This window comes from Rhineura floridana, chromosome 2, assembly GCF_030035675.1.
Source record: "Rhineura floridana isolate rRhiFlo1 chromosome 2, rRhiFlo1.hap2, whole genome shotgun sequence".
Taxonomy (NCBI): domain Eukaryota; kingdom Metazoa; phylum Chordata; class Lepidosauria; order Squamata; family Rhineuridae; genus Rhineura; species Rhineura floridana.
Window position 1 is genome coordinate 138699739 of NC_084481.1, and position 21189 is coordinate 138720927.

A 21189-nucleotide genomic window follows, 5' to 3' on the forward strand; every position below is an offset into this window, starting at 1 on the left:
GTGAGAGCACTGTGGCACAAGCATGAAGATACCAGCAACAAAGAGCTGTAAGCATCCCTGTACATAGAGGTCCATTTCCTCTTGTACAACACACGGCTTCCAAGTACTGCTTTTGATCACAATATACAATAGGAAGGAAGGAAACGGCATTACAATACAGCACCCAAACAGCTTAGGAGGAGGCATACATAGCCCCACTTTGGGACAAGATCCACGAAGAGAGGAATTAGTTTCTCTTGCCAAGCAGGTAAAGGGAAGGACCAAGGTAGGCAACAAGGAAAACCACAACTACACATAACAGCAGCAACCAGCAATAGCAAGAGGCAAAAGAGAGAGAGTTCCCTCAACCTCAAAACCACATTGCAGACACCACAGCACAATTTTCCAACTCTCAGCCACATAAGCAGACTGGAAACAAGACACATCATGGGTACATCCTCAAGACCCGGTCATATACTCCAGGAGCACAGCTTCAAGAGGAACCCTAGCCTAGTGGACACAGGTTTCATATATGGGGGGTATCCAGGGCAAAACCCCACACTATAAAAGGTGGCGAGGGACTCCCACATTTAGGCACAACTCTACCAACTGTATGGCTCCTGTACGGGCCAACAAAACTTTTCAGCTCCTTCCTGTTTTGCTGTTGCATGTTTGTGTCTGGAGACCCAAGGCAAGATGCATATTAATGTTAAAGGGACAGAAGTGTTTGCAATGTGCACAAGTTTCCATGTGACTTGCGAAGCTGAGTTGTTTATTCATTTCACCATATTTATAGACCACTCTGCACCCAAAGTCCTAGGGTGGCCATGCATAAAGGAAAACCAAAGTTAAAACAAACCAACATAAATTCCATGCAAACAAATAGCAGCAGCAATAAAAATTCCAATCCAATGTACCTCACTCTTCCCCAAAAGCCTGAGCTTCACCTGATGATGAAATGGCAGCAGTGAGACACACTTCAGAGGGAAGATCATTCCTGAGGCATGGGGCCATTGCTGAGAAAGCCCATCCCATGGATCTCATTGGTGTGAGGACCATTAACAGGCTTTTCCCCTCAGATCTTAAAACACAGGCAGAACTTAACAAATAGGCATTTGACATGCTCTGTGTGTGTATGACCTGAAGCTACAGAGATATAACCTCATGCCACATACCCTATCAGTTGTTGCCTCCTTGTCTGGTGGTGGTGTGCTATAATTGGGTGCTCATTTGCATCATATTCAATACTCCATCTGGAGACATCGGCAGGCAGGAGGACACCATTTTATTTTCCTCTTCATTGAGCTGTATAGAAGGAATTTTCCTTACCCCACCTCTAAGTTCAGTATAAAGATCCATCACAGCGACCTCCTTCCCTGTCCTGGCAGTAACTCCACCTCATTTGGCCTGTTACACTGGAAAGAATTGTGCTAGTGTAGCAGATCTGTCAAGGTAGCATTGCACTGCCATATCCATGCAGTTGTGCCATTAGATCTCATGAGGCAGCAACATGGGGGAAGGGGCTTTCACATAACCTATAACCCATCACTGGGCTTAGCTAAAGTACATGAGTGCTTCGTCAACAAACTAAAACATTCTCAATCGAAATCAGAATTAAAGCTATGCATCATAATCACTAACAGACAGTGGTTTTAATATACTTTTTTAAAAAAAGATCCCGAGACAGAAATGGGGCAAAGTACATGCTTCGTAAGCAAGTAATAGGTTGATTTTCCAAATAATCAGTTACTCACACATTAGCTCCTGTTAAATATATAAAAATATTGGTCTTACCTTGAAATAAAAATGCTTTGCTGGCATTATGTAGTCCAGACACCTGTGTAACTCCAATAGTCATGTTGACTAGATCCAGTTCTGTGATAATATCAATTTGTAAGTCGGGGTCTATTCCAAAGCCGACAACTGATTTTTAAAAAATGAGAAGGAAAAGGTCAATTTTCACTTCTTAATTCAAGTAAAATAGCTGCAGATTCTGTGCAATCAAGAACAGTGCTATGTCCATATTTAATTTTTAAATATCACAAGCAACAAAAATGATTCACTGCATTAACTGAAACTGAACTCCCATCTTTCCACGTTTGTTACTGTATGGGACAGGGCACAATAAAGCACCATCATTAATGCAACGGTATGACGGGATAACTGAATCCCGCAATTAAACAAACCTTAAGAATTAGGAAGATGAATACACAAAGACAGAGACAGATCGAGTGGAGAATTTGTAATCTATTGGACAAGCAACAACTGTGCTTCATGGGATATGCTATTACCAAGGACTGAGTCTTATACACACTTACAATCCACTAACGCGCTTTAGTAGTCCATATAATGCTAATTGCCTCTCTCCTTTCATTGGATTATCCAAGTATTTTGAATGCCATTTGGACAAATAGGATTGTACTTTGCTTTCTCTCGTTGTGGCTTTCACCAAAGGCAAAAGTGGACTATTGCATTTGGAACATTATCTTGATGCTCGATTACAAGACACACAACTTCCCTGTTGTTTTTCCTGAAAACATCCAAGACTACAGGGTAATTTCCAACTACAGTAGGACCCCGCTTTACGGCGCTTTGCTTTACGGCGCTTCACTAATGCGGCGGTCTCAATTAGACGCAATTAGACTAATGCCCCACTCATACGGTGCTTGTTCCACTTTTGCGACAGTTTTCGGGCATCGCGCACCATTCTATTAAATAAGTTCCGCTTTTCAGCGGTTTTCGCTTTTAGGCATATGAATGGGGCCCTTCTGTAAAAAATACTTTGGATAGACCCACTGAAAGCAATGGATCAAGTTATTTAAATTAATTGGTTTCAATGGGTTTACTCTAGTATGACTAACACTGGATGTCACCCACAGTATTTGTATCTCCCCCACTTGGGAAATATTATAACTCATACAGATTCAACTTGTGCATCTTACAGGTTAGAAAATTCAAGGGTTGCCATTCCAATACGATATTGTTATACAGATCACCCTTCTAGACAAGGCCCCTTACACCTCAAGGGATGTGCGCAAGGTAATAACTCACATCCAGCACCAAGGTGTATATGCACAATCCTTCTGCACTGAATGTGCACTAATAGATTGTCAACTTGCATTTGCTCAGAGATACATGGCAGAGGACTGCAACTTACGTGCTGTAATAAGGACTCAAGGTATTGCCTTATTCGAGCAGGCAATCAGCATTGCATTGTCAAAGCTGACACCACTCATCTCCTCAGCAAAAAAGAATATCACATGCAACAGCACACACGCATAGCTGCCACTCATAAACAACTCTGACTACCAGAGGCTCAAATTTGAAGACCTTTTCTTCAGCCACGTAACTTATCCTATTGCAACTTTCTGACACTGCAATTGTCTCCCTGTGGTAAACATTAGCAAGCAAGAGCATTATGACCCTATAAAAAATCAGCCTATAGCTGCATTTGGCAGCAAATCTGGTTTCCTACAAAAGAAGCTATTGGAAGTACAACAGCAAGGTTCATTCAGTTTGTAACTTAAGGGTTAATCTGTTAGTGTTAAAGTCAGCTAGCCAAGAGAGGTGGCAGTGATGCTTGGCAACCAGAGTGTCATGATCTTCCGTGAGGTAGGATATGCTCCAATAGACTGTGTAGCTCTGAGGGAGTTTTCCACTGTATGTTTGGATGTATGTCTCCCTGCTTTGTAAAAGGGCTGAAGTGAAAAGACAAAATCTCTCTGCTCCTTTCTCCTCAAATTCTACAGTTTTTGCTCAGTTTGCTCAGTAAAGTGTTCTCAGGACTTTTCTCTCAGGACTTTTCTCTCTGGATTTTGTCTGCATTATTTAAGTTACTTTGCTAACAGAAGCTACAGGGACCAGGTGTGTTTAGAGGGGGGACGCATCAGGACTTAGTCCCATTACTTTTTCCACAGCTGGCCCCCTGCTGCCCCCCTCCAATCTGCCACCCACTCACACACACACACTCCAGGGCAAAGGAGGAGGCAGGAGGGGGCTTTCCAGCCAAACCGTACAGCAGAGGCTTCTGCAAACCTTCTCCAAGCAGGCGGAGGAGGAAACGGAAGAGGAGGTACAACATTGGGGGCGGGGCGGGGGGAGAGACAGGCTGCTGGCAGAAGCTGGTAAAAAATCTACTTAATTCCAGTGGGGGGTCGGAATTAAGTAGATATTTGCCCACCCGCAGTGTGGTTCTTCCTCCTCCCTGGGCTAGCACTCCTAGGGAGGATATTGCTGTGGCCTCCACTGTATGGATGTACCCAGGGAGAGCTCCTGCTTCCTCCTCCTCCACGGTAGCAGGAGAGAGAGGATAGTGTGAAGGGACTCTGCACTTGAAAGAAGTTTACACGGGAGAACAGTGGCAAGGATGACGGAGTGTGAGAGGAGTTTATACAGGGGGAGGGTATAAGGCAGTTGCGACCCCAGAAATGACTATTTTGATTTCAAATAACCCAACCTCGGAAGGAATCGGATGTTGTGCTTGCTTCTTGGATTTTTTACCCCCTTCCAGATGTGATGAATCAGTTCAGGTTTCAGAACAGGAGGGGCACATTTGTGGCAAAGCATTCAAAAGGGATGAATTGTGCCCTTTCTCTCTCTCTCTCAAAAAAAAAGAGGCTTCAGAAGTTTGTGAGATCTTCCCCCTTCTCCCCCCTCCGATTCCCTTCCCCCCCCCCGCCCCCAGGCATCTGAAAGTATTCCTGATGCAAAGCATTATAATTTGCAAACGCAGAAGGAAAATGGGTTCTTCTTGCCTCGGTTTGTTAGGCTGCAATCCAACACACACTTACCTGGGAGTAAATTCCACTGAACCCAATGCAGCTTACTTCTGACTAGATATGTATCGGCATACAGCCTTAATCTGCTCCCTGTGGGGAATGGATGCTGCTGCTGTGGGAGGAGAGAACAATGAAGCAATTTTCTCAGCTAGGAAGGCAGGAACACCCACATGTTAAAGCTAACTTGGTTTACTTGGGAGTAAGCTTCATTGATCACAGTGGGGTTTGCTTATGAGTAAAATTGCAAATGATTGGGTTGCATGATACTACAGCAGATTTATCTTGATAAAATAGGTTGTTAATTTCTTTCTTTGGCTGGATTGTAGGACAAGATTAGAGATAAGAAGGACAGTTAAAGAATGACAGTTAAAGAATGACGGTTAAATAATTCATGTGAGTGAAGGTCATTTTATTATTCTAGCTACATAACCTTGGGGTGGAGAAGGCATGGAAGGACCTTTCAACAAATGAGCTTCTAAAACCACAATATGCTTTTAAAAAAACTTCCTTGATGAAAATAGGCTTTACACAGGAGGGGCCACAGCTCAGTGGCAGAGCATCTGCTTTCCATGCAGAAGATTCCAGATTGAGACTCTTGCCTGAACTCTTGGCTTGCTGCTGCCTGTCAGTGTAGACAATACTGAGCAAGGTGGACTCAGTATAAGGCAGTTTCCTGTCTTCCTATCTATCTTCCTAGCCTTCCCTAACTTCTTTCTTTAATATACTGAAAAAGAGTTGTCTCCAAAAAAAGAAAAACAACAGTTACCTGCAGTAGTCTCATCTGACAAAGGCCGGCTGGCCTATGAAGTCTGTGACCAAAAAAGCCTATCAGCCATGCAGGGTGGTTAGTCGGAGACTTGACAAAACTCCTATTTGCTGTCTAATGAAATTACAAACATGCAGGTTGTAAAGTACTTGCAGGCCACAGTATTTGGCTGGTGAGTATTGTTTCAGGAAGGGGGGGAGAGGTGATTATCTTGTGGAAGGCCAATGGGTAATTTTGGGGCAAAGGGAGTGTGCAAGGGGGGTGGTTAATATATATGTGCTGGTGAATCAAATGGGAAGGGATTTATTTTATTTATTTCATTTCATTTCATTTATAAACCGCCCATAGCGAGTAGCTCTCTGGGCGGTGAACAAAACAGGATTAAAATACAATATTACAATAAAATCAATAACAATAGCAGCAAGTTAAACTAAAGACATGGAATATGAAACATTGAACATCTATGAGGACTGAGATGAGAGGGTGAAGCTTCCATACAACATCATGGTTTTTTTTTTCTTTTTTGCTGTAGCTTTCCCAGTCAATTATGCAGGCCCCCATAATGTTAGTGGTATAACCTTAGAAGGGGTGGCAGTGGGAGGTGTGGCATGACTCAAAGGGACCCTGCACTTCTCAATTTGCCACTATACTACTGATCCCAAACCTAGGGCATGAGAATTTTTCTTTGTGTATGATTTGGCAATTCCCCACACTTGATATACAGAGTAGTATCCATCAAAAGTGATATATGCAATGTTTCATACACCAAACCACTATTCCTCTGCAAGCCATGAACATCCCATAATTCCCTACACTGGCAAGCTTTTTACAGATGCTATGTGGCTTGAAAGATGACAGTGTGATCAAACAATCCATTTCAAACAGAGTTCCACTATTGCTTCCTCTGTGGGTAAAACAAAAGCTATGCCCACAAACAGCCTGAGGCAGGCGGTGAGCACATTAGTCGCCTACAGTAACGCATTTCCATTGGCCACACCTGGAGGGGAACAGGTTAATCTGTTGATCAGTTGTGAAATCTCTGAAGCAAATTTAAAAAAATACTCAAGCTGATCCCATCAGGTTTACAGTAAAAAGGGGCGGGGTTTGATTAGTGTCATGTGCCCCCATTTTCAGAAAAGAGAGGTGAAGACGCACTGGAATCGGCAGAACAGTGAGTGTGTCTCTACCCCAAGTGTATCTTCCCACAGAAGGGTGAAAAGGCAACTTAGCAAGACATAAGAGACAAGTGACTTTAAGCAGAAACATACCAGAAGGGAAAAGGGATTGGCAGCTTCTCTCCTCCACCCACCCTTCTGCTCAGACACATCCTTCCCTAGGGCAGTCCAAGTTTTTAAAAAATAATGTAGAGGGGGAAATTGCTTAACTCCATTTACCATATATTTTGAGCCTGAGCATACTCAAACCTGCAAGGAAGCCCCATGCAGGTATGATCCAGTTCAGAGTTGTGCATGTGCAAGCTTCTGATTTGTATTACATTGGCCCTGATGTACCTGCTAGTTTACACATCATGGACAATTCCATAATTCTTCACTTCTCCTCATTATTATATTTTTAATTGGAAATGAGAATAGGGAGTACTTAATACTTTGCCTTTCTGCTGATTGTTCACTCTAAATTGCCCACCCCAAATTACTTGGAGAAAAGCAGCTTGGGGTGCAATATTTAATGGCCAAACAGCAGGAACGCAAAGAGTTAAGCACACACAAGCATTTACACCCATTCTCTGCTCCCAATTAGCCTTCTGCAGCTGTTCTTAGAGTTTAAAAAATGGAGGGGGGGAAGACTCACAGAGACGCCCATCACCTATACTGTTGTTCTAATCTAAGCTATCAGCAAAGCCAGCATTGTGCTGTTTTTTCTATAACACCTACTATTCATGAAGAACGTTAGAGTTTGCACATACAGAAATTTCAGTGCAACAATGCTGTAAGGCAGGACAGTATTGTCACCATTTTGCAGATGGGCATCTGTGGCTGAAAACCAACGCAAAGGCATCTCGTAAGCTCTTGAGCTAAGGCAATACTTGAGCCATCACATTCTACTTTATATCACAGCAATGCAATAGCTACTCAGAAGCAAGTCCACCTGAATTCAATGAGGCTTATTCCCAGGTAAGACTGTAGCCTTCGCCAGTAAGTTACACCAGATCACAACACACCCAGGTTGTCACTTATTTGCAAAGCAGAAGGGTACATCCTCAGTTCTGATAGGAAAGACTACAAAAGCTATACTTGTGACTGTTAGAAGGGTCAGCAATACATTAAAATTCATTGCACTGATGCAGCAAAGGAGTGCCACATACAGAAGCAGTCTTCTACATTCATAGCCAAAGAGGATGCAGAGGATGCATCTTTATCTGCACTGCATAGTTCATACGGCCATCACTGAACTGACTGGATGCACCTTTTCATGGGTCTCCTCATTCAAGTACACCAACTGGTTACCCACAAGTAGAGCTGCAAAATGTGAAGTAGCTCACATTTTTTTTAAAAAACCTGGCATTTTCCATCAAGAATATGTGGTATATATAAATGTGCTATAAGGCTTCCAGGAGAACTGGTCCAAAACTCTAGCTACATTCTTAGAGCTACATTTACTTAATATTACTGATTTCAATGAGTATACTCTGACTAACAGAGGATATCACCCAGGATATTTCGGTAGTAGCACTTGATCATTCCCATGTAACTATAAATCAGGAAAAATAAGAATGGATATACATGCCCAGTGGTCAGTATGAAAGCTGCTTCTGCATCTATTTAGTCTACAAAATAAAAGATAGCAGCAGAGTCATAAAGCTGCTCTGCAGATGATTATACACTATTTCAGCCAGATCAACGGACATAAGAACAGATCAGTAAAGCTGAATCTTACAAGGGAAAGTATTGTGAATTATGTAATACGACATGTGTCTTGGATGCATCATGGAAATCAACCCTGTTTCTACTGTTTTCCCCCCATGAAACGAACAGTAAAAGCACAACTGATTTCAATGCATTGGATTTGCTCCTGTTAGATTTATGAGCTGGGGACCCTTGTCAGATGGCTTGTCTTAAATCCATTCTCGTAAAGTTCTTTTTTCATTACTTACCTATAAGAGCAGCTGTATGTATTAGAACAGCTCTATTTTTGCATAATATTAAAATAACATTCTATATAACTGTACAAAAGTGTGCCTCTACCTCGCATGCTGATTTTTACAATAAAGTTACCTCTATGTCCCACTTCCCCCCCCAAAAAACACAAGGGGCTGCACAAGTGTTTCTCTTTCATGAGAAAAACAAATCTGGTGCATCCTTAAGCATTATGGGCACATAAGATATCTGTGCTTTTCCAATACAGAGATACACAGATTTATCTCTGTGTCAAAAAAACAATAGGTGAAGAACTATATGACTTTTGTATTAAAACAAAAACAAAATAGCAGACAGGTAAATATACTATGCAAGAACAATGAAACTTGCAAGCCTGATTTGGAGATCTCAAAATTTCAGAGAATTACCAGCAAGTCAGACTCATTTACACATGCTTGTAGGCAGTCTTGTGTCTGCCTTATTCAAATATGGCTATTTTATCTCTGTGTTTCTCAAAACCTATGGAAATAAACACATTAAAGGATTCTTCCTTTACCAAGCAATCCTATATATCTCTACTCAGAATTAAATACCGTTGAGTTCAATTACACTTTCTCCTAGGTAAACTGGCATAGGATTGTTGCCTTAATCTCATGCATGGCAAGAACTGAGCAGGCCCAAGGCATTTTAGAAAATCTAGTTTGCTTTTCCCCTCCTAATCATAAAAATATAATAAAATAACTAGCAATTTGTACTCTTTAAGATTATCCAGATTGTGCTGCCTGAAGGGACTGCCTTGCTCCCTTTAATCAAAGGTCTAGCCCTGCAAAGAGCATCTTGAAGGACTAGACTCATTATTAAGAACTCAACAGAAACTATTCTGCCTAGGTAGCTGCACCTTGATAAAACTGTTCTTAAGCATTTTAACAGGAGCACTACATACATCTCTTCAGACAACACAAACAGTCCATGCAACCAGTAAATGAAAATTGCTACTGAAGCCCTGGCTATGAGATGCCGTGACATCCCACATCACCTATTTAGGTGGGGTCTCTAGGCTCAGACCGCATATTTGGATGCTGGGTGAAAGACAGGTCATGCAAATTATTTATATCACATAAAAGTCAGCTCAAGCTTACATAAACGTTTAGGGAAATTTAATACACTAATGCTGCAGCATAAAAGCAGAGTATGAGTTTTATTGATATTCTGTATTAACCTTTAAATCTCTTGCTAGCTTCATTCTTAACAAATGTTGACAAGATCACTGAGGTGTATTAGACTTACTTTTAGGTTGCCACTGCCATCTTCAGTAACTATAACTAAGGTCTATTAATGAATGAGAGGGCTGAGGGGAAATGCCAAGTGCCACAATACTGTATGCACCTTGGGATCTGATATTTTACATGCCTGTACAATGCCAGCATCCTAAGATTTATGCTGCCACAAGTCAGTTTGCAGTGCAGCAAATGGATAGTTGTACAGGATCTAGATGTTTCCCATCAAGGATTCATTTTATTCCAGGGATCTTTCCAGCATTCAAACAGTGCGCTTGCTGTAACATACACAATTGTTTGTTCCCAGCTAGCAAAGCCATTGCAACTGGACTGTAGTTGCATGTGTCACATGACAATACCTTGTTCTTCATTTTCCTCCAGCCCACTTCTCTTTTCCCATTTTATTTCTTCAATTTTCTGCATTTATTCTTCCATAATGCCTCTTGTCCCTACCTACAGCTCTTTGCCTTCTATAACTGTGACCCTGAGTCCTCAGTCTTACTTCCATACTGGGTGTTTATTGTGGGATTGGGTGTGCCTTATGCATCCTTTTTTTTTTTGCAGTCATTCACGCAACATTTTGGCATCAAAATGCCAGCCTGTATTTTTACCCCATTTAATCCAAGTTTATCTGTTCGGGGGGGGGTGGACTGGTAAGTTTTTAAAAAAACCTGTTGCCAGCAACCCATTTGCAATATGTGAGTGAGACAGAGTGAGACAGTCACCTCAGGCAGGTGGTTGATGTTTGATGTCATGAAAGAGCAGCAAATTGTTATTATTTAAATAATAACAATGACAATAAAAGTGTTGCTATTGCTGTATTATTATATTTTACTCCCAGGGATATATGCTGATGGGATTTTATGGCTCACAAGTGCCAAAATAAAGTTGGCCAGCCTTTGGTACTATATACCTTGATGGGAAGAAGGGTACTATGGTCACGAAGTGAACAAACTGGCAGGAGACGTTTGAGGTCAAGGAGAGACTGATTCACATATTATATATGGATTTCAATTAACTAGCCAAATCATAAAGCCACCAACTTGGACAGCTTTAAAAGAGGATTAGACAAATGCCTACCAGATAAGGCTACCAATGGCTACTAAACATGATGGTTATATTATCTGCAGTATGTCTCTGAATACTAGTTTGCTGAGAAGCAGAAGAAGAGTTCCACTGCACTTGTGAGCTTCTCATAGGCATCTGGTTAGCCGCTGTGATAAACAAAAGGCCAGACTAGATGGGTCTTTGGCTTGATTCAGGAGGGCTCATCTTATGCTCATATCAAGTGCAGGACCTTAGTGATATTACAGTAGGGCCCCGCTTTACAGCGTTCCGCTTTACAGCGTTCCACTGATGCGGCGGCTTTCAATCAGGGGAAATTCCCCGTTTTAAAGCGGATTTTGCCGTTTTGCAATGTTTTGCAACACTTTCGAGTCATTTTTGCGCGACACAGTCCATTATAGTCTATGGGGTTCCACTTTATGGCAATTTCCGCTTTACGGTGGGGGCCTGATCCCTAACCCGCCGTATTAGCAGGGCCCTACTGTACATGTATCTACATGGCAATAATTTTGATTCAGATAAGAGTTAGTCTTATCCCAATTGTTTTTATACCTATAAACTACTTAGAAGCCCTTTCCAGGTTTCTCTAACTGCATGAGAGCTACTTTTCTATGAGTCATGAGCCATGATTTGATGAGTCAATCACAAGTGTATGGGTGACTATATAGGTCTTTCTCATAGAATCATCACCACCTCATTGCTCAATCTCTGGCCGGGCCCCACGTAAATTGTAAGCCAAGCCATGTGGTAGCTGCTCATACCAAAAACATGGCTTTCACATATCCAGGGTAATGTTTGAACCCCACAATCAATTTTCTTTCTACCAAGTTAAATGACAAAGAACTCTCCCTGTCTGATATATCTGGAAAAAGATCATGTCCCAAAAGGATACATTAGGAAACAGTGGGAGAAGAAAACTCCCTTCAGCATTTTGCTTTTTAAAAGGCAAGTTGCACAAGTGGCATTAACTTCTATAATGCCCATTTTGTAAGCTGCCATTCCTTATGCAGATTTTAACTATAGTGAGCAAAATACCCAGCCATAGTTCATACATTTTTCCTATGTGAAGTTTAATCTCCACCAAGGAAGTTGTAATATTTAAAATAACCTTTAGTAACAGACTTAATCTGCTATGAGAGTATGATCATTAACCTATGCCTCTCTCCAGTTATGGACAACGACTTCAGAGAAGTTCTTCAGAGAGCATGCAGTGGAATCCCAAATAAATCTGACTAGAGTGTGTATAGGATTGCATCCTAATTGTCTGCCTTTCATATCTATTAATTTGTCTGGTACTGTGATGACCTGCAGACATGCAAGAATTAATACACACAGAAATTGCAGCTTCCATGGTATGACCAGGTCTGTTTTCCGTCTCAGGGTCTCCTTTAAGCATCTTCAGGAAGACTACAGGCAACCATATCATTTACATCCAGCGCCTTCAGTAGAACAAATGGATGAGGTAATCCATTTTTTGTCTTATAAATTAAAAAGAGCCATTTTCCATTTTAAAATAGCACAAATCATTGAGTTGGATATTTTATCTATTCCCAGCTGATGGCAAGAATCCACTTCCCGACTTCCAGTTACATCTTCACTTCAAACCAATGTATTTAGAGAAAGAAAACAATTTGAACCACTAATGTTAAAGGTCTTTTCGCAGGAATGAGCTATATAATTATTCATATCTTTAAAGTAATCAGTTTGTACTCCAAACCTTACAGACTTGTCACCGTGTTGTGCTTTTATCAGGTTTTTGGCTTCCTGAAGCATGACTGTCACAAAGGAACTTCAGCTTAATTTATGTATGCCCATGTATCTCATGGATACTCTCATAGGTCACTTTTTTTGCTTTCATTTTGGCTATACAGAAGGAACATACAGTTTATATAAACATTGTTTAAACTGATGGTTAACCATCCTCATGCAATATTTACTACTAACTACCATGAAATGTCTCTTGAAACAAACATCATCTTGATCTAACAAGAACCTGAAGGACAAAGGAGCAACAACTTTCCAAATTCTTTACCTCATAAGCTAGCTTGAATATAACATTTCACAGTAATTTTATAGATAAAAAAAATCATCTAACTGCAGCATCCATGCAACGTATTCACATGAGAACCTACATTAAGGCCCAATTGCTAATTAGATCCAATTCACGGGAATCTACTATGTGCAAGTTGCATGGATGACCTACTCATACAAGGGTACAACCATTCAAGGTTAAGCACTCAAGTCCCTACAATTTCAATAAGAGAGGGCTGAGCTCATGCTTAACTCTCCCCTACTGAAATTAATAGGATTTATAAACTGCTTAATGTTGGATAAATTGTGGCCAAGTGTTTCACATCTGTAGACTTATAGGCTTTTTGATCACTCCAAAGCACTTTTAATGTAAAGTGCTTTACAGCCTCTCTTTCAATGAAAAATGGTTTCAATACAAAATTGTGGAAAAAATTGTTCCATTCCTATTTGACTAGTAAAAGACCCAAGCTGACACAAAGGTGATGTCCAAGTTCACATGTGCGGTGATTTAAAACAGGTGCAAGTCCAACTACCATAAAAAACAGATTCCAGGACCCACGCTAAGCATTGAAGATGTTTTGATAGATCTGTTACTTCAGTCTTAAAACTAGCTACAGCTTAGGGCATTAAATATGAGCTAGGCTTATGCAATATTGGTACTAGATATGCAGCAAGATAGATTTTTGTCCACAGACATTGCTTAAGAGTACTGCTAGCCTGATCAAAAAGATGTTTTACTTTAGCAAGTAACAGCGTAATCCTAACCATATCTACTCAGATGTAAATTCTATTAAATTCAATGGAACTTACTCCAAGGTGATTGGGGTTAGCATTGCAACCTAAATCACACAAAATTCAGTGCAACTTACAAGTATGCCTTGTATCTGCAGGCTTTAGACATGCAATGGGATAAGGGGTGATACTGAAATGTGTAAGAATGTTAATTTCAGCTAGGGAAAAGATACCTACCGAAAACTATTTGGAGATTAAACTACCCTTCAAAATAATGTAAAGCAAACAGTATTTTAAAAACTCTAAATAAGTGTGAAGGAAACAAAAGAAAAACAAAAAACTACTGCATATATAGAACAGGTGGTGGGTTTTTTTTATCTCAAATGTTTTTATAGAGACATTCCAGGCTTCTCTTAACTGCACATACAAGTTGTACAATCCTAGAGAACTATTTCGATTAAGACACCCATTTTAATTAAGATGGCCCCCACTGCAATCAATGTAGCAAATGCTAGGAAGAGGGAAAGACGTAAGGATAGCAGCCCACATGCATCCATCCATTCATTCTGCAGGCTTTCAGCATTATGATCAAATTGTCCTAAAAAGCAATTTGCTCCAGTTAACTCTCAATTAAAATGTGTTCTTATGAAAGGCAGAGACCTTTAAAAAAAATCAGATATACATCATGGAAGCTTCTTCACTTTCATCCCTCTCTAACAGGAGTCTGTATCATTAGAGTACTCTGGGAAATTACTATTATGAATGCCAACATTAGGCGGAATGCTCCCCACCATGTGAAATGAAAGGAGTCTGAGAAAGGCTGTTTGTACTCCCCTGTGTCTGGGTCAAAGAAATCCTTAGAGATTTGATCTTTTGCTTTCTCTAAAGTGAAGGGTAGTGGGTTTCCCTAAAGCTTTTCTCTGTTGCTACTTAAAATCCTCTCCATCTTCTTTGTAAGCAAACAAAAAGAAGGATGCCCAGGAGGATTTCCTAAACTTTTCATTACTGAATTTTTGTTGGATGAAAGAATATGTTCCCTGGGATAGTAAAAAAAGAGCAAGTGGAAGCAACAAAAACTTAATGTCCAGAACATTTAAAACAAAAAGCACTCAAATTGGAAGGGGGGAGAGAGAGATTTTTCAGAGAACCTTACAAAAAAAATTGAAACAGCAAGACCGCTTGTCAAATATCACTCCCTGAATTGTTAATGGCCAACTGATGGCTTTTGTTTTGTTTTGTCTTATCAAAGCCATTTTGATGAGCCAGGAATCACTACATCGGATTTCAAGATCTCCAGGGGATCTCATCCTTGTGCGTCCCTCCCTCCCCCCACCCACCCCCATTTTCTCCTTCTGCAACAGACATACTGCTTCAGTGGAAAGCTAAGCTAACTGCATGTCCGTGGCTGAGAAGACAATCAAAGAGTGCCACCCATGTGCAAAGCCAAGAAATAGGCACTCCCGCTTTTCTGGGACGAGAAATGCCTAGTGGAATAATGCTAACCTTTAAAAAAATCCATAAAAACACCCTAGTCGCCTTGTGATCCTCGCCTAGGAAATTATCTACCTCTGGCAGGTAGAAGTCACCTGGTTTTTTCAGCGTGCTAACAGGCGGGGGAAGATGAATCCTTAACTGGTGCTTGCCTTGTGTGTGCAAATTTGTTTGCAAATCATAAAAAGGATCGGCAAAAAGCCCTAAGTCAGATGGGGGAGGGGGGAGGTTGTGGATTTGGAAGAAGGGTTTGCGGTAACGACTGATGACATACACAACCCCCTCGGTGTCTCTACTTCCACAGTGTGGTGCTGGTACCAAAGCGGTCCTGTGCTTCCTAAAACAGATTGGCTGGGGTGGGGCTTAAGCAGGAGTTGCAAGGTCCTAAGAGAGCTATTGCCATTGCAATGCAAAGTTTCCGAGTTCCGCCTTACAAGCGGCGGTAAAAAAAGAAGAAAGACGGCAGACAGGGTAGGTGGCTGCACCCTGGAATAATGGGTGCCCTTTCGACCCTGCAAGGTTTTCAGCAACACTATCGAGATCCAGCACGCTATCTCTTTTCCTCCCACTTTCCAGTCCTTTGGGGATTTTTGTCCCCTCCAAATCCATTTGGTCGCTTTTCAGCGCTAGACCGATCAATCGATTACCCTAAAAATAAAAGAAATACCCCACCACTTTCCCGCGATACGACACTGGCTGTCGTTCTCTCCCACGCAGCCCAGTTTCTGTGCTAACTCGTGGCTGGAAGGCGAGAGTAACGGTAGTCCCTGGTCCCACTTTTAAAGAAGAAACAGAGAGAGAGAGAGCGTGCACCTAAAGGGGAAAAGGGGAGGGGGGGTGGATCATCCACAACGCCTACTAGCCACGTATTGTCTTTGCAAGAGATAGACACACAGACCGCGCTAGGCTTCCTATTAACATATGCTCGCTATTAACAACCCCGAGCCGGTCGCAAGCAATTCCTTTGCAAAGACGTCTCTGTGCAGCTTTCCGTGCGAGGCTGCTGGGGCGGTGATTCCCCGCCACCTCTCCGTCTTACCTGTTCTTGCAGCTGCCAGGCAAACCCAGACGCCTACAATTACATCCATCTGGGCTGGCCGCGCTGTATTCCCCGTAGAGAGCCCGCACGACAAAGCCTGACTCTCGTTCTCTTTTGAGCAGCAGAGCCTTCAAACTTGACGCGCTCGTTTTGCCAGACCTTCGAGCAGAAAGAGAGAGAGAGACAGAGAGACGGCGGCACACCACCCGCGGCCAGACCTGCTACCCTGGAAGAGCCCACGTGCTCTCCGTGGGGATGATGCCTGGCTCAGACGGCCTTTCCTCTTTGGGCTCCGCGGCTCACGCCCATCCTGACGTTCAATCTTTGTTCAGCTCTTTCTCCGTCGTCGTCCCTGCCGCCTCCAGTTGGCTTCGCCTGCCGTTAGGAGAGTGACACCGTGAGCATAACGGTTGAGTGGATCCCCCTCTTGGAGCCTAATGGATCAGTCTGGACCACTACCAATCCCCTCTGAAGAGGGAGGCAAAGACGTCTCTGAAAGAATTGTACAAGGAAGGATGCTATCCAGAGATCTGGCCAACTTATTCAGAAAGAGAAGAGAGTCTGCTGCTACCATCCGTCTTGAGTTATAAGGACGCGTCGATCACAAGGAAAGAAAAAAATAGCTTCGCTTCACTCTGGTTAACGAATAGGGCCACTCTCTCCCTACATCCATGTGTTTGTATACCTGTTTATATACAACCCTTCATACGTCCGATGAAGTCGATGTAGAATCTAGTTCACGAAATGAGTTACCACATTTTTATGTTTATTGTTTATTGTTGCTATCTGCCTCGGGAATGAACACAAGAACAAACTACACGAGGATTTGGGGCGAGGGGGCGGTGCAACTTGAACGTCTATATCCTCCTGTCAAGGAGTAGGGAGCAGCGGCTACGTGAACAGTTGTCTATATTTACCCAGTCACTGACATAATTTAAAAGTAATGATCAATACAAACATCATGCAGCGAAAGCCTACCTTTTAACCCAGCGACAGAGAACCTATACCTCTCCAAACGTTGTTGGACTACTACTCCCATCACTCACCCCTAATCATTGGTCACGGTGGCTGGAGTCCAACAACGTTTGGCGGGGTATGGGCTCTCCGTAGCTGGGTAAAAACACAAGCCTGCATTAACCGCTTCTTCTGTTACTCAGAAGTAAGCCCCACTGGGTTAAAAGGGACTTAATTCCAACCAAGTGATTTTGCTGTGACTACAAAAGGGCTGAATCGTTTTCGAGAAACTAATCAAAATTCAGCAAACGGCTACATAATGAGTTTGGCACAATTGTGTCCCATTGGCTTCGGCAAGAATTGTTTGTGCATAAATGCAGAAGTTGTAACTAAGGAGTATGAAACCCTGCTCAGCAGAGGGGCTTATCAAGCTTTGTGTAGAAGTTCACAGAAAAGAATTCATACAGTGTTCTTCTTAGTACAGAAGTAAATTCTTTTAAGATCAATGGAACTTAATAGATCCATTGTTCTAAATAGATCCATTGAACTAAGCACCTATTAAGTATGCTTAGCATTTTGCAGTCAGGAGGCAGGGAAGCAGCCATAAAAACTCTTATTCACCATCCAAAACCAAAGCAATTTTGATACCCAAAAGCGCTATGGCATACAGTTAACTATGCTATTTGATGACACTGGTCATTTTCTTACAATATTAATAGGCACTTTTGTGTGATTAGGTCCAGAAGATGTAGTGAATGAGAAGAATAGTTTTAGGAATATACAAACAAATTACCCCCGGGGTAAGAGTATTCCTCCATCTCTCTACCTGTTGTACACGAGTTCTGTTTGGATATGGCTGAAATACAGAAAATAGGAATCATGACCTTCAGGTTTCTTTCTAGCTTTTGTACTCTGAGAAACTTTTCAGCTTTACAAATAAAAAGGGAGCATTAGTTCCTTGGCAAATATTCCAAATTCTACATCACACAGTTTGACTTTATTGGTTTGGCAGTCCTAACTGAAACTGACACTTTGCTTCGAGTGCAAAGGAACATAACTAAAATGAGTTACAAAAAAAAAAAAAAAGGAAGGAAGATTTCATGAAACACAAAAATCCAATTCACAAGCAGCACATTATGTATTCCACATAATGGCTTGTGAATTCATTAATATCACTGTGAATTCATTAATATCACTGTGACAAGGACTCCTGCAAATTTAAGTAAACTTTGCAGACTGAAAGTTGCTGATAATTGTACAATGCACTGAATGAGATATTTCATATTGAAAGTTTGCTGTAGATTTTTTTGCTAATAGTAGTCGTAGAAATACTACATTCTCAGTTTCAGGGGAAGGAGTTTTATTCCTTCATTTATTATTAAATTTATATCCTCCCCTTCTTTTCAAATGGCGCTTAGAGCAGCATACAACAAATGATAAAACACTAAAATCATCTTTAAAACAAAACAGCTTAAAAGCAATTCCAATGCAAAGTTGTTTTTTAAAGGCTGGAAATTATTTTAGGGACTTAAATCCAACCTTTCAAGGTTAATGGTTCCAGGGAGCCTGCAGAGATAGATTTCTGAAATTGGTTTAAGTTAAACTATGCGACAAGAGAAGGGGCAGTAAACATTTTAGCACAGATTAAAAGCCAAAACAAGACCGATTAGAAGCCAGAACAAAGTTGGTGTTATGTAAATATGTATCTGGGTAAAAGCATCAGAATCAAGAGATATTTTCTTCTCTGGTCCTCACCCACCTTACCTTAAATGGACAAGGAAACCTGGAAAAGGCCCTCAGAAAAAAATCTTAAGGTGTGGGAAGAGAACTTCCTCACAATTACTAAACTTTAGTTGCAGTGCATGCCTGCAGAAAAGAGTTAGGTATTTTGTTAGGTGTTTCCTCTTATTTCAGGAAGCACACAATGAGGGCCAAAAAGCCTGGACAACACTCTCTGTGAACCAGTTATGCATGTCTAGAATCTTTAATCATAGCACAGATTCCTCAACAGGCAAATCTGTAAAAAGGTAAAGAGCCTGAAAACTACTGTGCAAAACCTTCAGCAACGCAGCTTTCCCCAATAATGCTGTCCCCAATAAGGGTCACCTGGCTCCAATAAGGGTTTCTTTTAGGCACCAGGCATAAACCTTTTAATTTATGCACACATTTTAAATGCTGTTCTTCTTGCTTTTTTACAGCATAATCTGTCCTATTAATGTCTACTCAAAAGTAAGTCCCACTGAGTAGCCCCTCTGAGGAAACTCAGATTGCTACAAGATTACAGCCACAGCTGCATGTTCAATTGAATGAGCTTCTAAACCCTCTGCAGACCTTCACTCTAATTGTGCAAAGGTCTAAAGAAGAGCCCGTGTACCTAGGGATGTTGGGGAATGAGTTTTGTATGCATACCCATCCACTAAGACAGATGTAGGGAAACTTTGGCTCTCCAGATGTTGCTGAATGACAGCTCCCACTATCCCTGGCAATTGCTATGTTTGGTGGGACTGATGGGAGTTATAATTCAGCAGCATCTGGAGGGCCAAAGTTCCCCACACCTGCCTCGCAGGTAGAGGTAAATACCTGAACATGATTGTAGTCAAATAGTTATGCCTCTGTACTTACTTTTTCCACAGGTTTCTGCTCCCTCCACCTCACATAGAAGACCTTTGGCCAAATAGTCACATACAGAGAATAAAGGCAGATACAAGCCTACCAGGGTTCATCCTACCTTCTTTCTTTCCTCCATAATAAAAGTAGCAGTAAAATTCACATCCTTACCTCAGTAGTTCTTTTGAGAAGCCACTTCATGCTTACAAATGTTGCATTTGTTTTTCTTGTCATAGATTGCAATAATGGGAGAAACTGCACCTGGCAGATTTTTTCCCTCCTGTGCACCTCCTAAAGGCACATCAGGCCTTATCAAGTTTAATTCTGTCAAGGGTATGTGCCCCAGAGCAGTCTCTTGGCTCTCTGAATTATCTTATCTGTAGGAGGGTCACTTTTTTCTGGCCTTTCTCCTGTACTTTTTCGTAACAGGCTGAAAGGAAGATGGGAAGTATTTGCGGTCGACGGGTGAAATAATACACAGACAACAGCAGCTATGGTTGAATAAAGGGCCACTTTATTAAATAACAAACAAGAACGTTTAAAGCGACCTGCAGAGGTGAAACCTAAGTGCAGGAACTAACTATAGGCAAGCAGCTTGCCCTACAGCTCTCGGGTGACCAGCCCCTGCTGGGTCAAAGGGCAAGCCCATTTGCTTACCCCTTGCCCCAGCCACACCTTATAGGTGAGTAGGGAGGCCTTCCCACATCACCACCCCCCGGGGCCGTAGAACCCTCAGGTGGATGAGGTAAGTTGGCCCCAAAAGCAGCCCATATCCTGCCCTCGGGCCGTAAAACCCTGAGAGACAGGCCTCCGGAACCACCAATCACTTTGAAAGGTGCTTAAGGGAGCCACCTAGCTGTCGTTACCTATTTCCCCTCCTGCACTTTACCGCCACAAAAAGGGGACAAATCTCTATTTAGTTCCCTTTTCCCCACTGCGTAGAAGAACTTCCAGCAGACTCCTCCGCAGGTCTTGTAAAAATATGTCATTCCCTGTGTTTGACAGGTGAACGCCATCGGCCCTATAGAGTTCAACCCTAGAATGCTGTATCAATGGATGTGGAATGGGCAACCCACCATCCCCAAGAAGAGCCAACCAAATCTGTCGGTTGACCCTCTTCCATGCCCAGTCTATCCTCCTGGGTTCCCAAACATCCCGCCATTCTCTATGTGGCAGTATGTCTGACCAAAGCAGACAAACTGAAGGCCAATGCTGCCTTATAACACGCATGTCTCTACATGCCTGAACAGTAAGGGCCCTGCCCTTAAGTAAACCCAGGTCATTACCTCCCAGGTGAAGGACCAAAATGTGCGGAACTTCATGCACTAACCCTTGCCGGAACAGGGCGGGTAGGGGCCCATCCCAGGGCATCCCT

General features: G+C 42.0%; 1 protein-coding gene and 1 long non-coding RNA gene across 9 annotated transcripts in view; one reads left to right on the forward strand and one right to left on the reverse strand.

The window, feature by feature from the left end:
• Window positions 1-16852, reverse strand: part of NELL1 (neural EGFL like 1) — an 859864-nt gene extending 843012 nt beyond the window's left edge. For 4 of the 8 annotated variants that reach the window (XM_061610636.1, XM_061610632.1, XM_061610633.1 and 1 more), the window contains exons 1-2: window positions 7416-7545; window positions 1774-1902 (exon numbers count right to left, since the gene is read on the reverse strand). In XM_061610636.1, coding sequence (XP_061466620.1) covers window positions 1774-1902; window positions 7416-7539 — 253 coding nt within the window. In that variant the 5' untranslated portion in view covers window positions 7540-7545. Of the gene's footprint in view, window positions 1-1773; window positions 1903-3136; window positions 4008-5523; window positions 5678-7415; window positions 7546-15226; window positions 15264-16253 lie in introns of those variants that run through there. The other 4 variants (XM_061610630.1, XM_061610631.1, XM_061610635.1 and 1 more) reach the window with 4 other exon arrangements.
• On the forward strand, window positions 7334-18230 carry LOC133377166 (uncharacterized). The gene is made up of 3 exons (XR_009760631.1): window positions 7334-7655; window positions 12341-12422; window positions 16376-18230. It is a non-coding gene; the product is annotated as an uncharacterized LOC133377166 (long non-coding RNA).
• Window positions 18231-21189: the final 2959 nt, after the last annotated feature.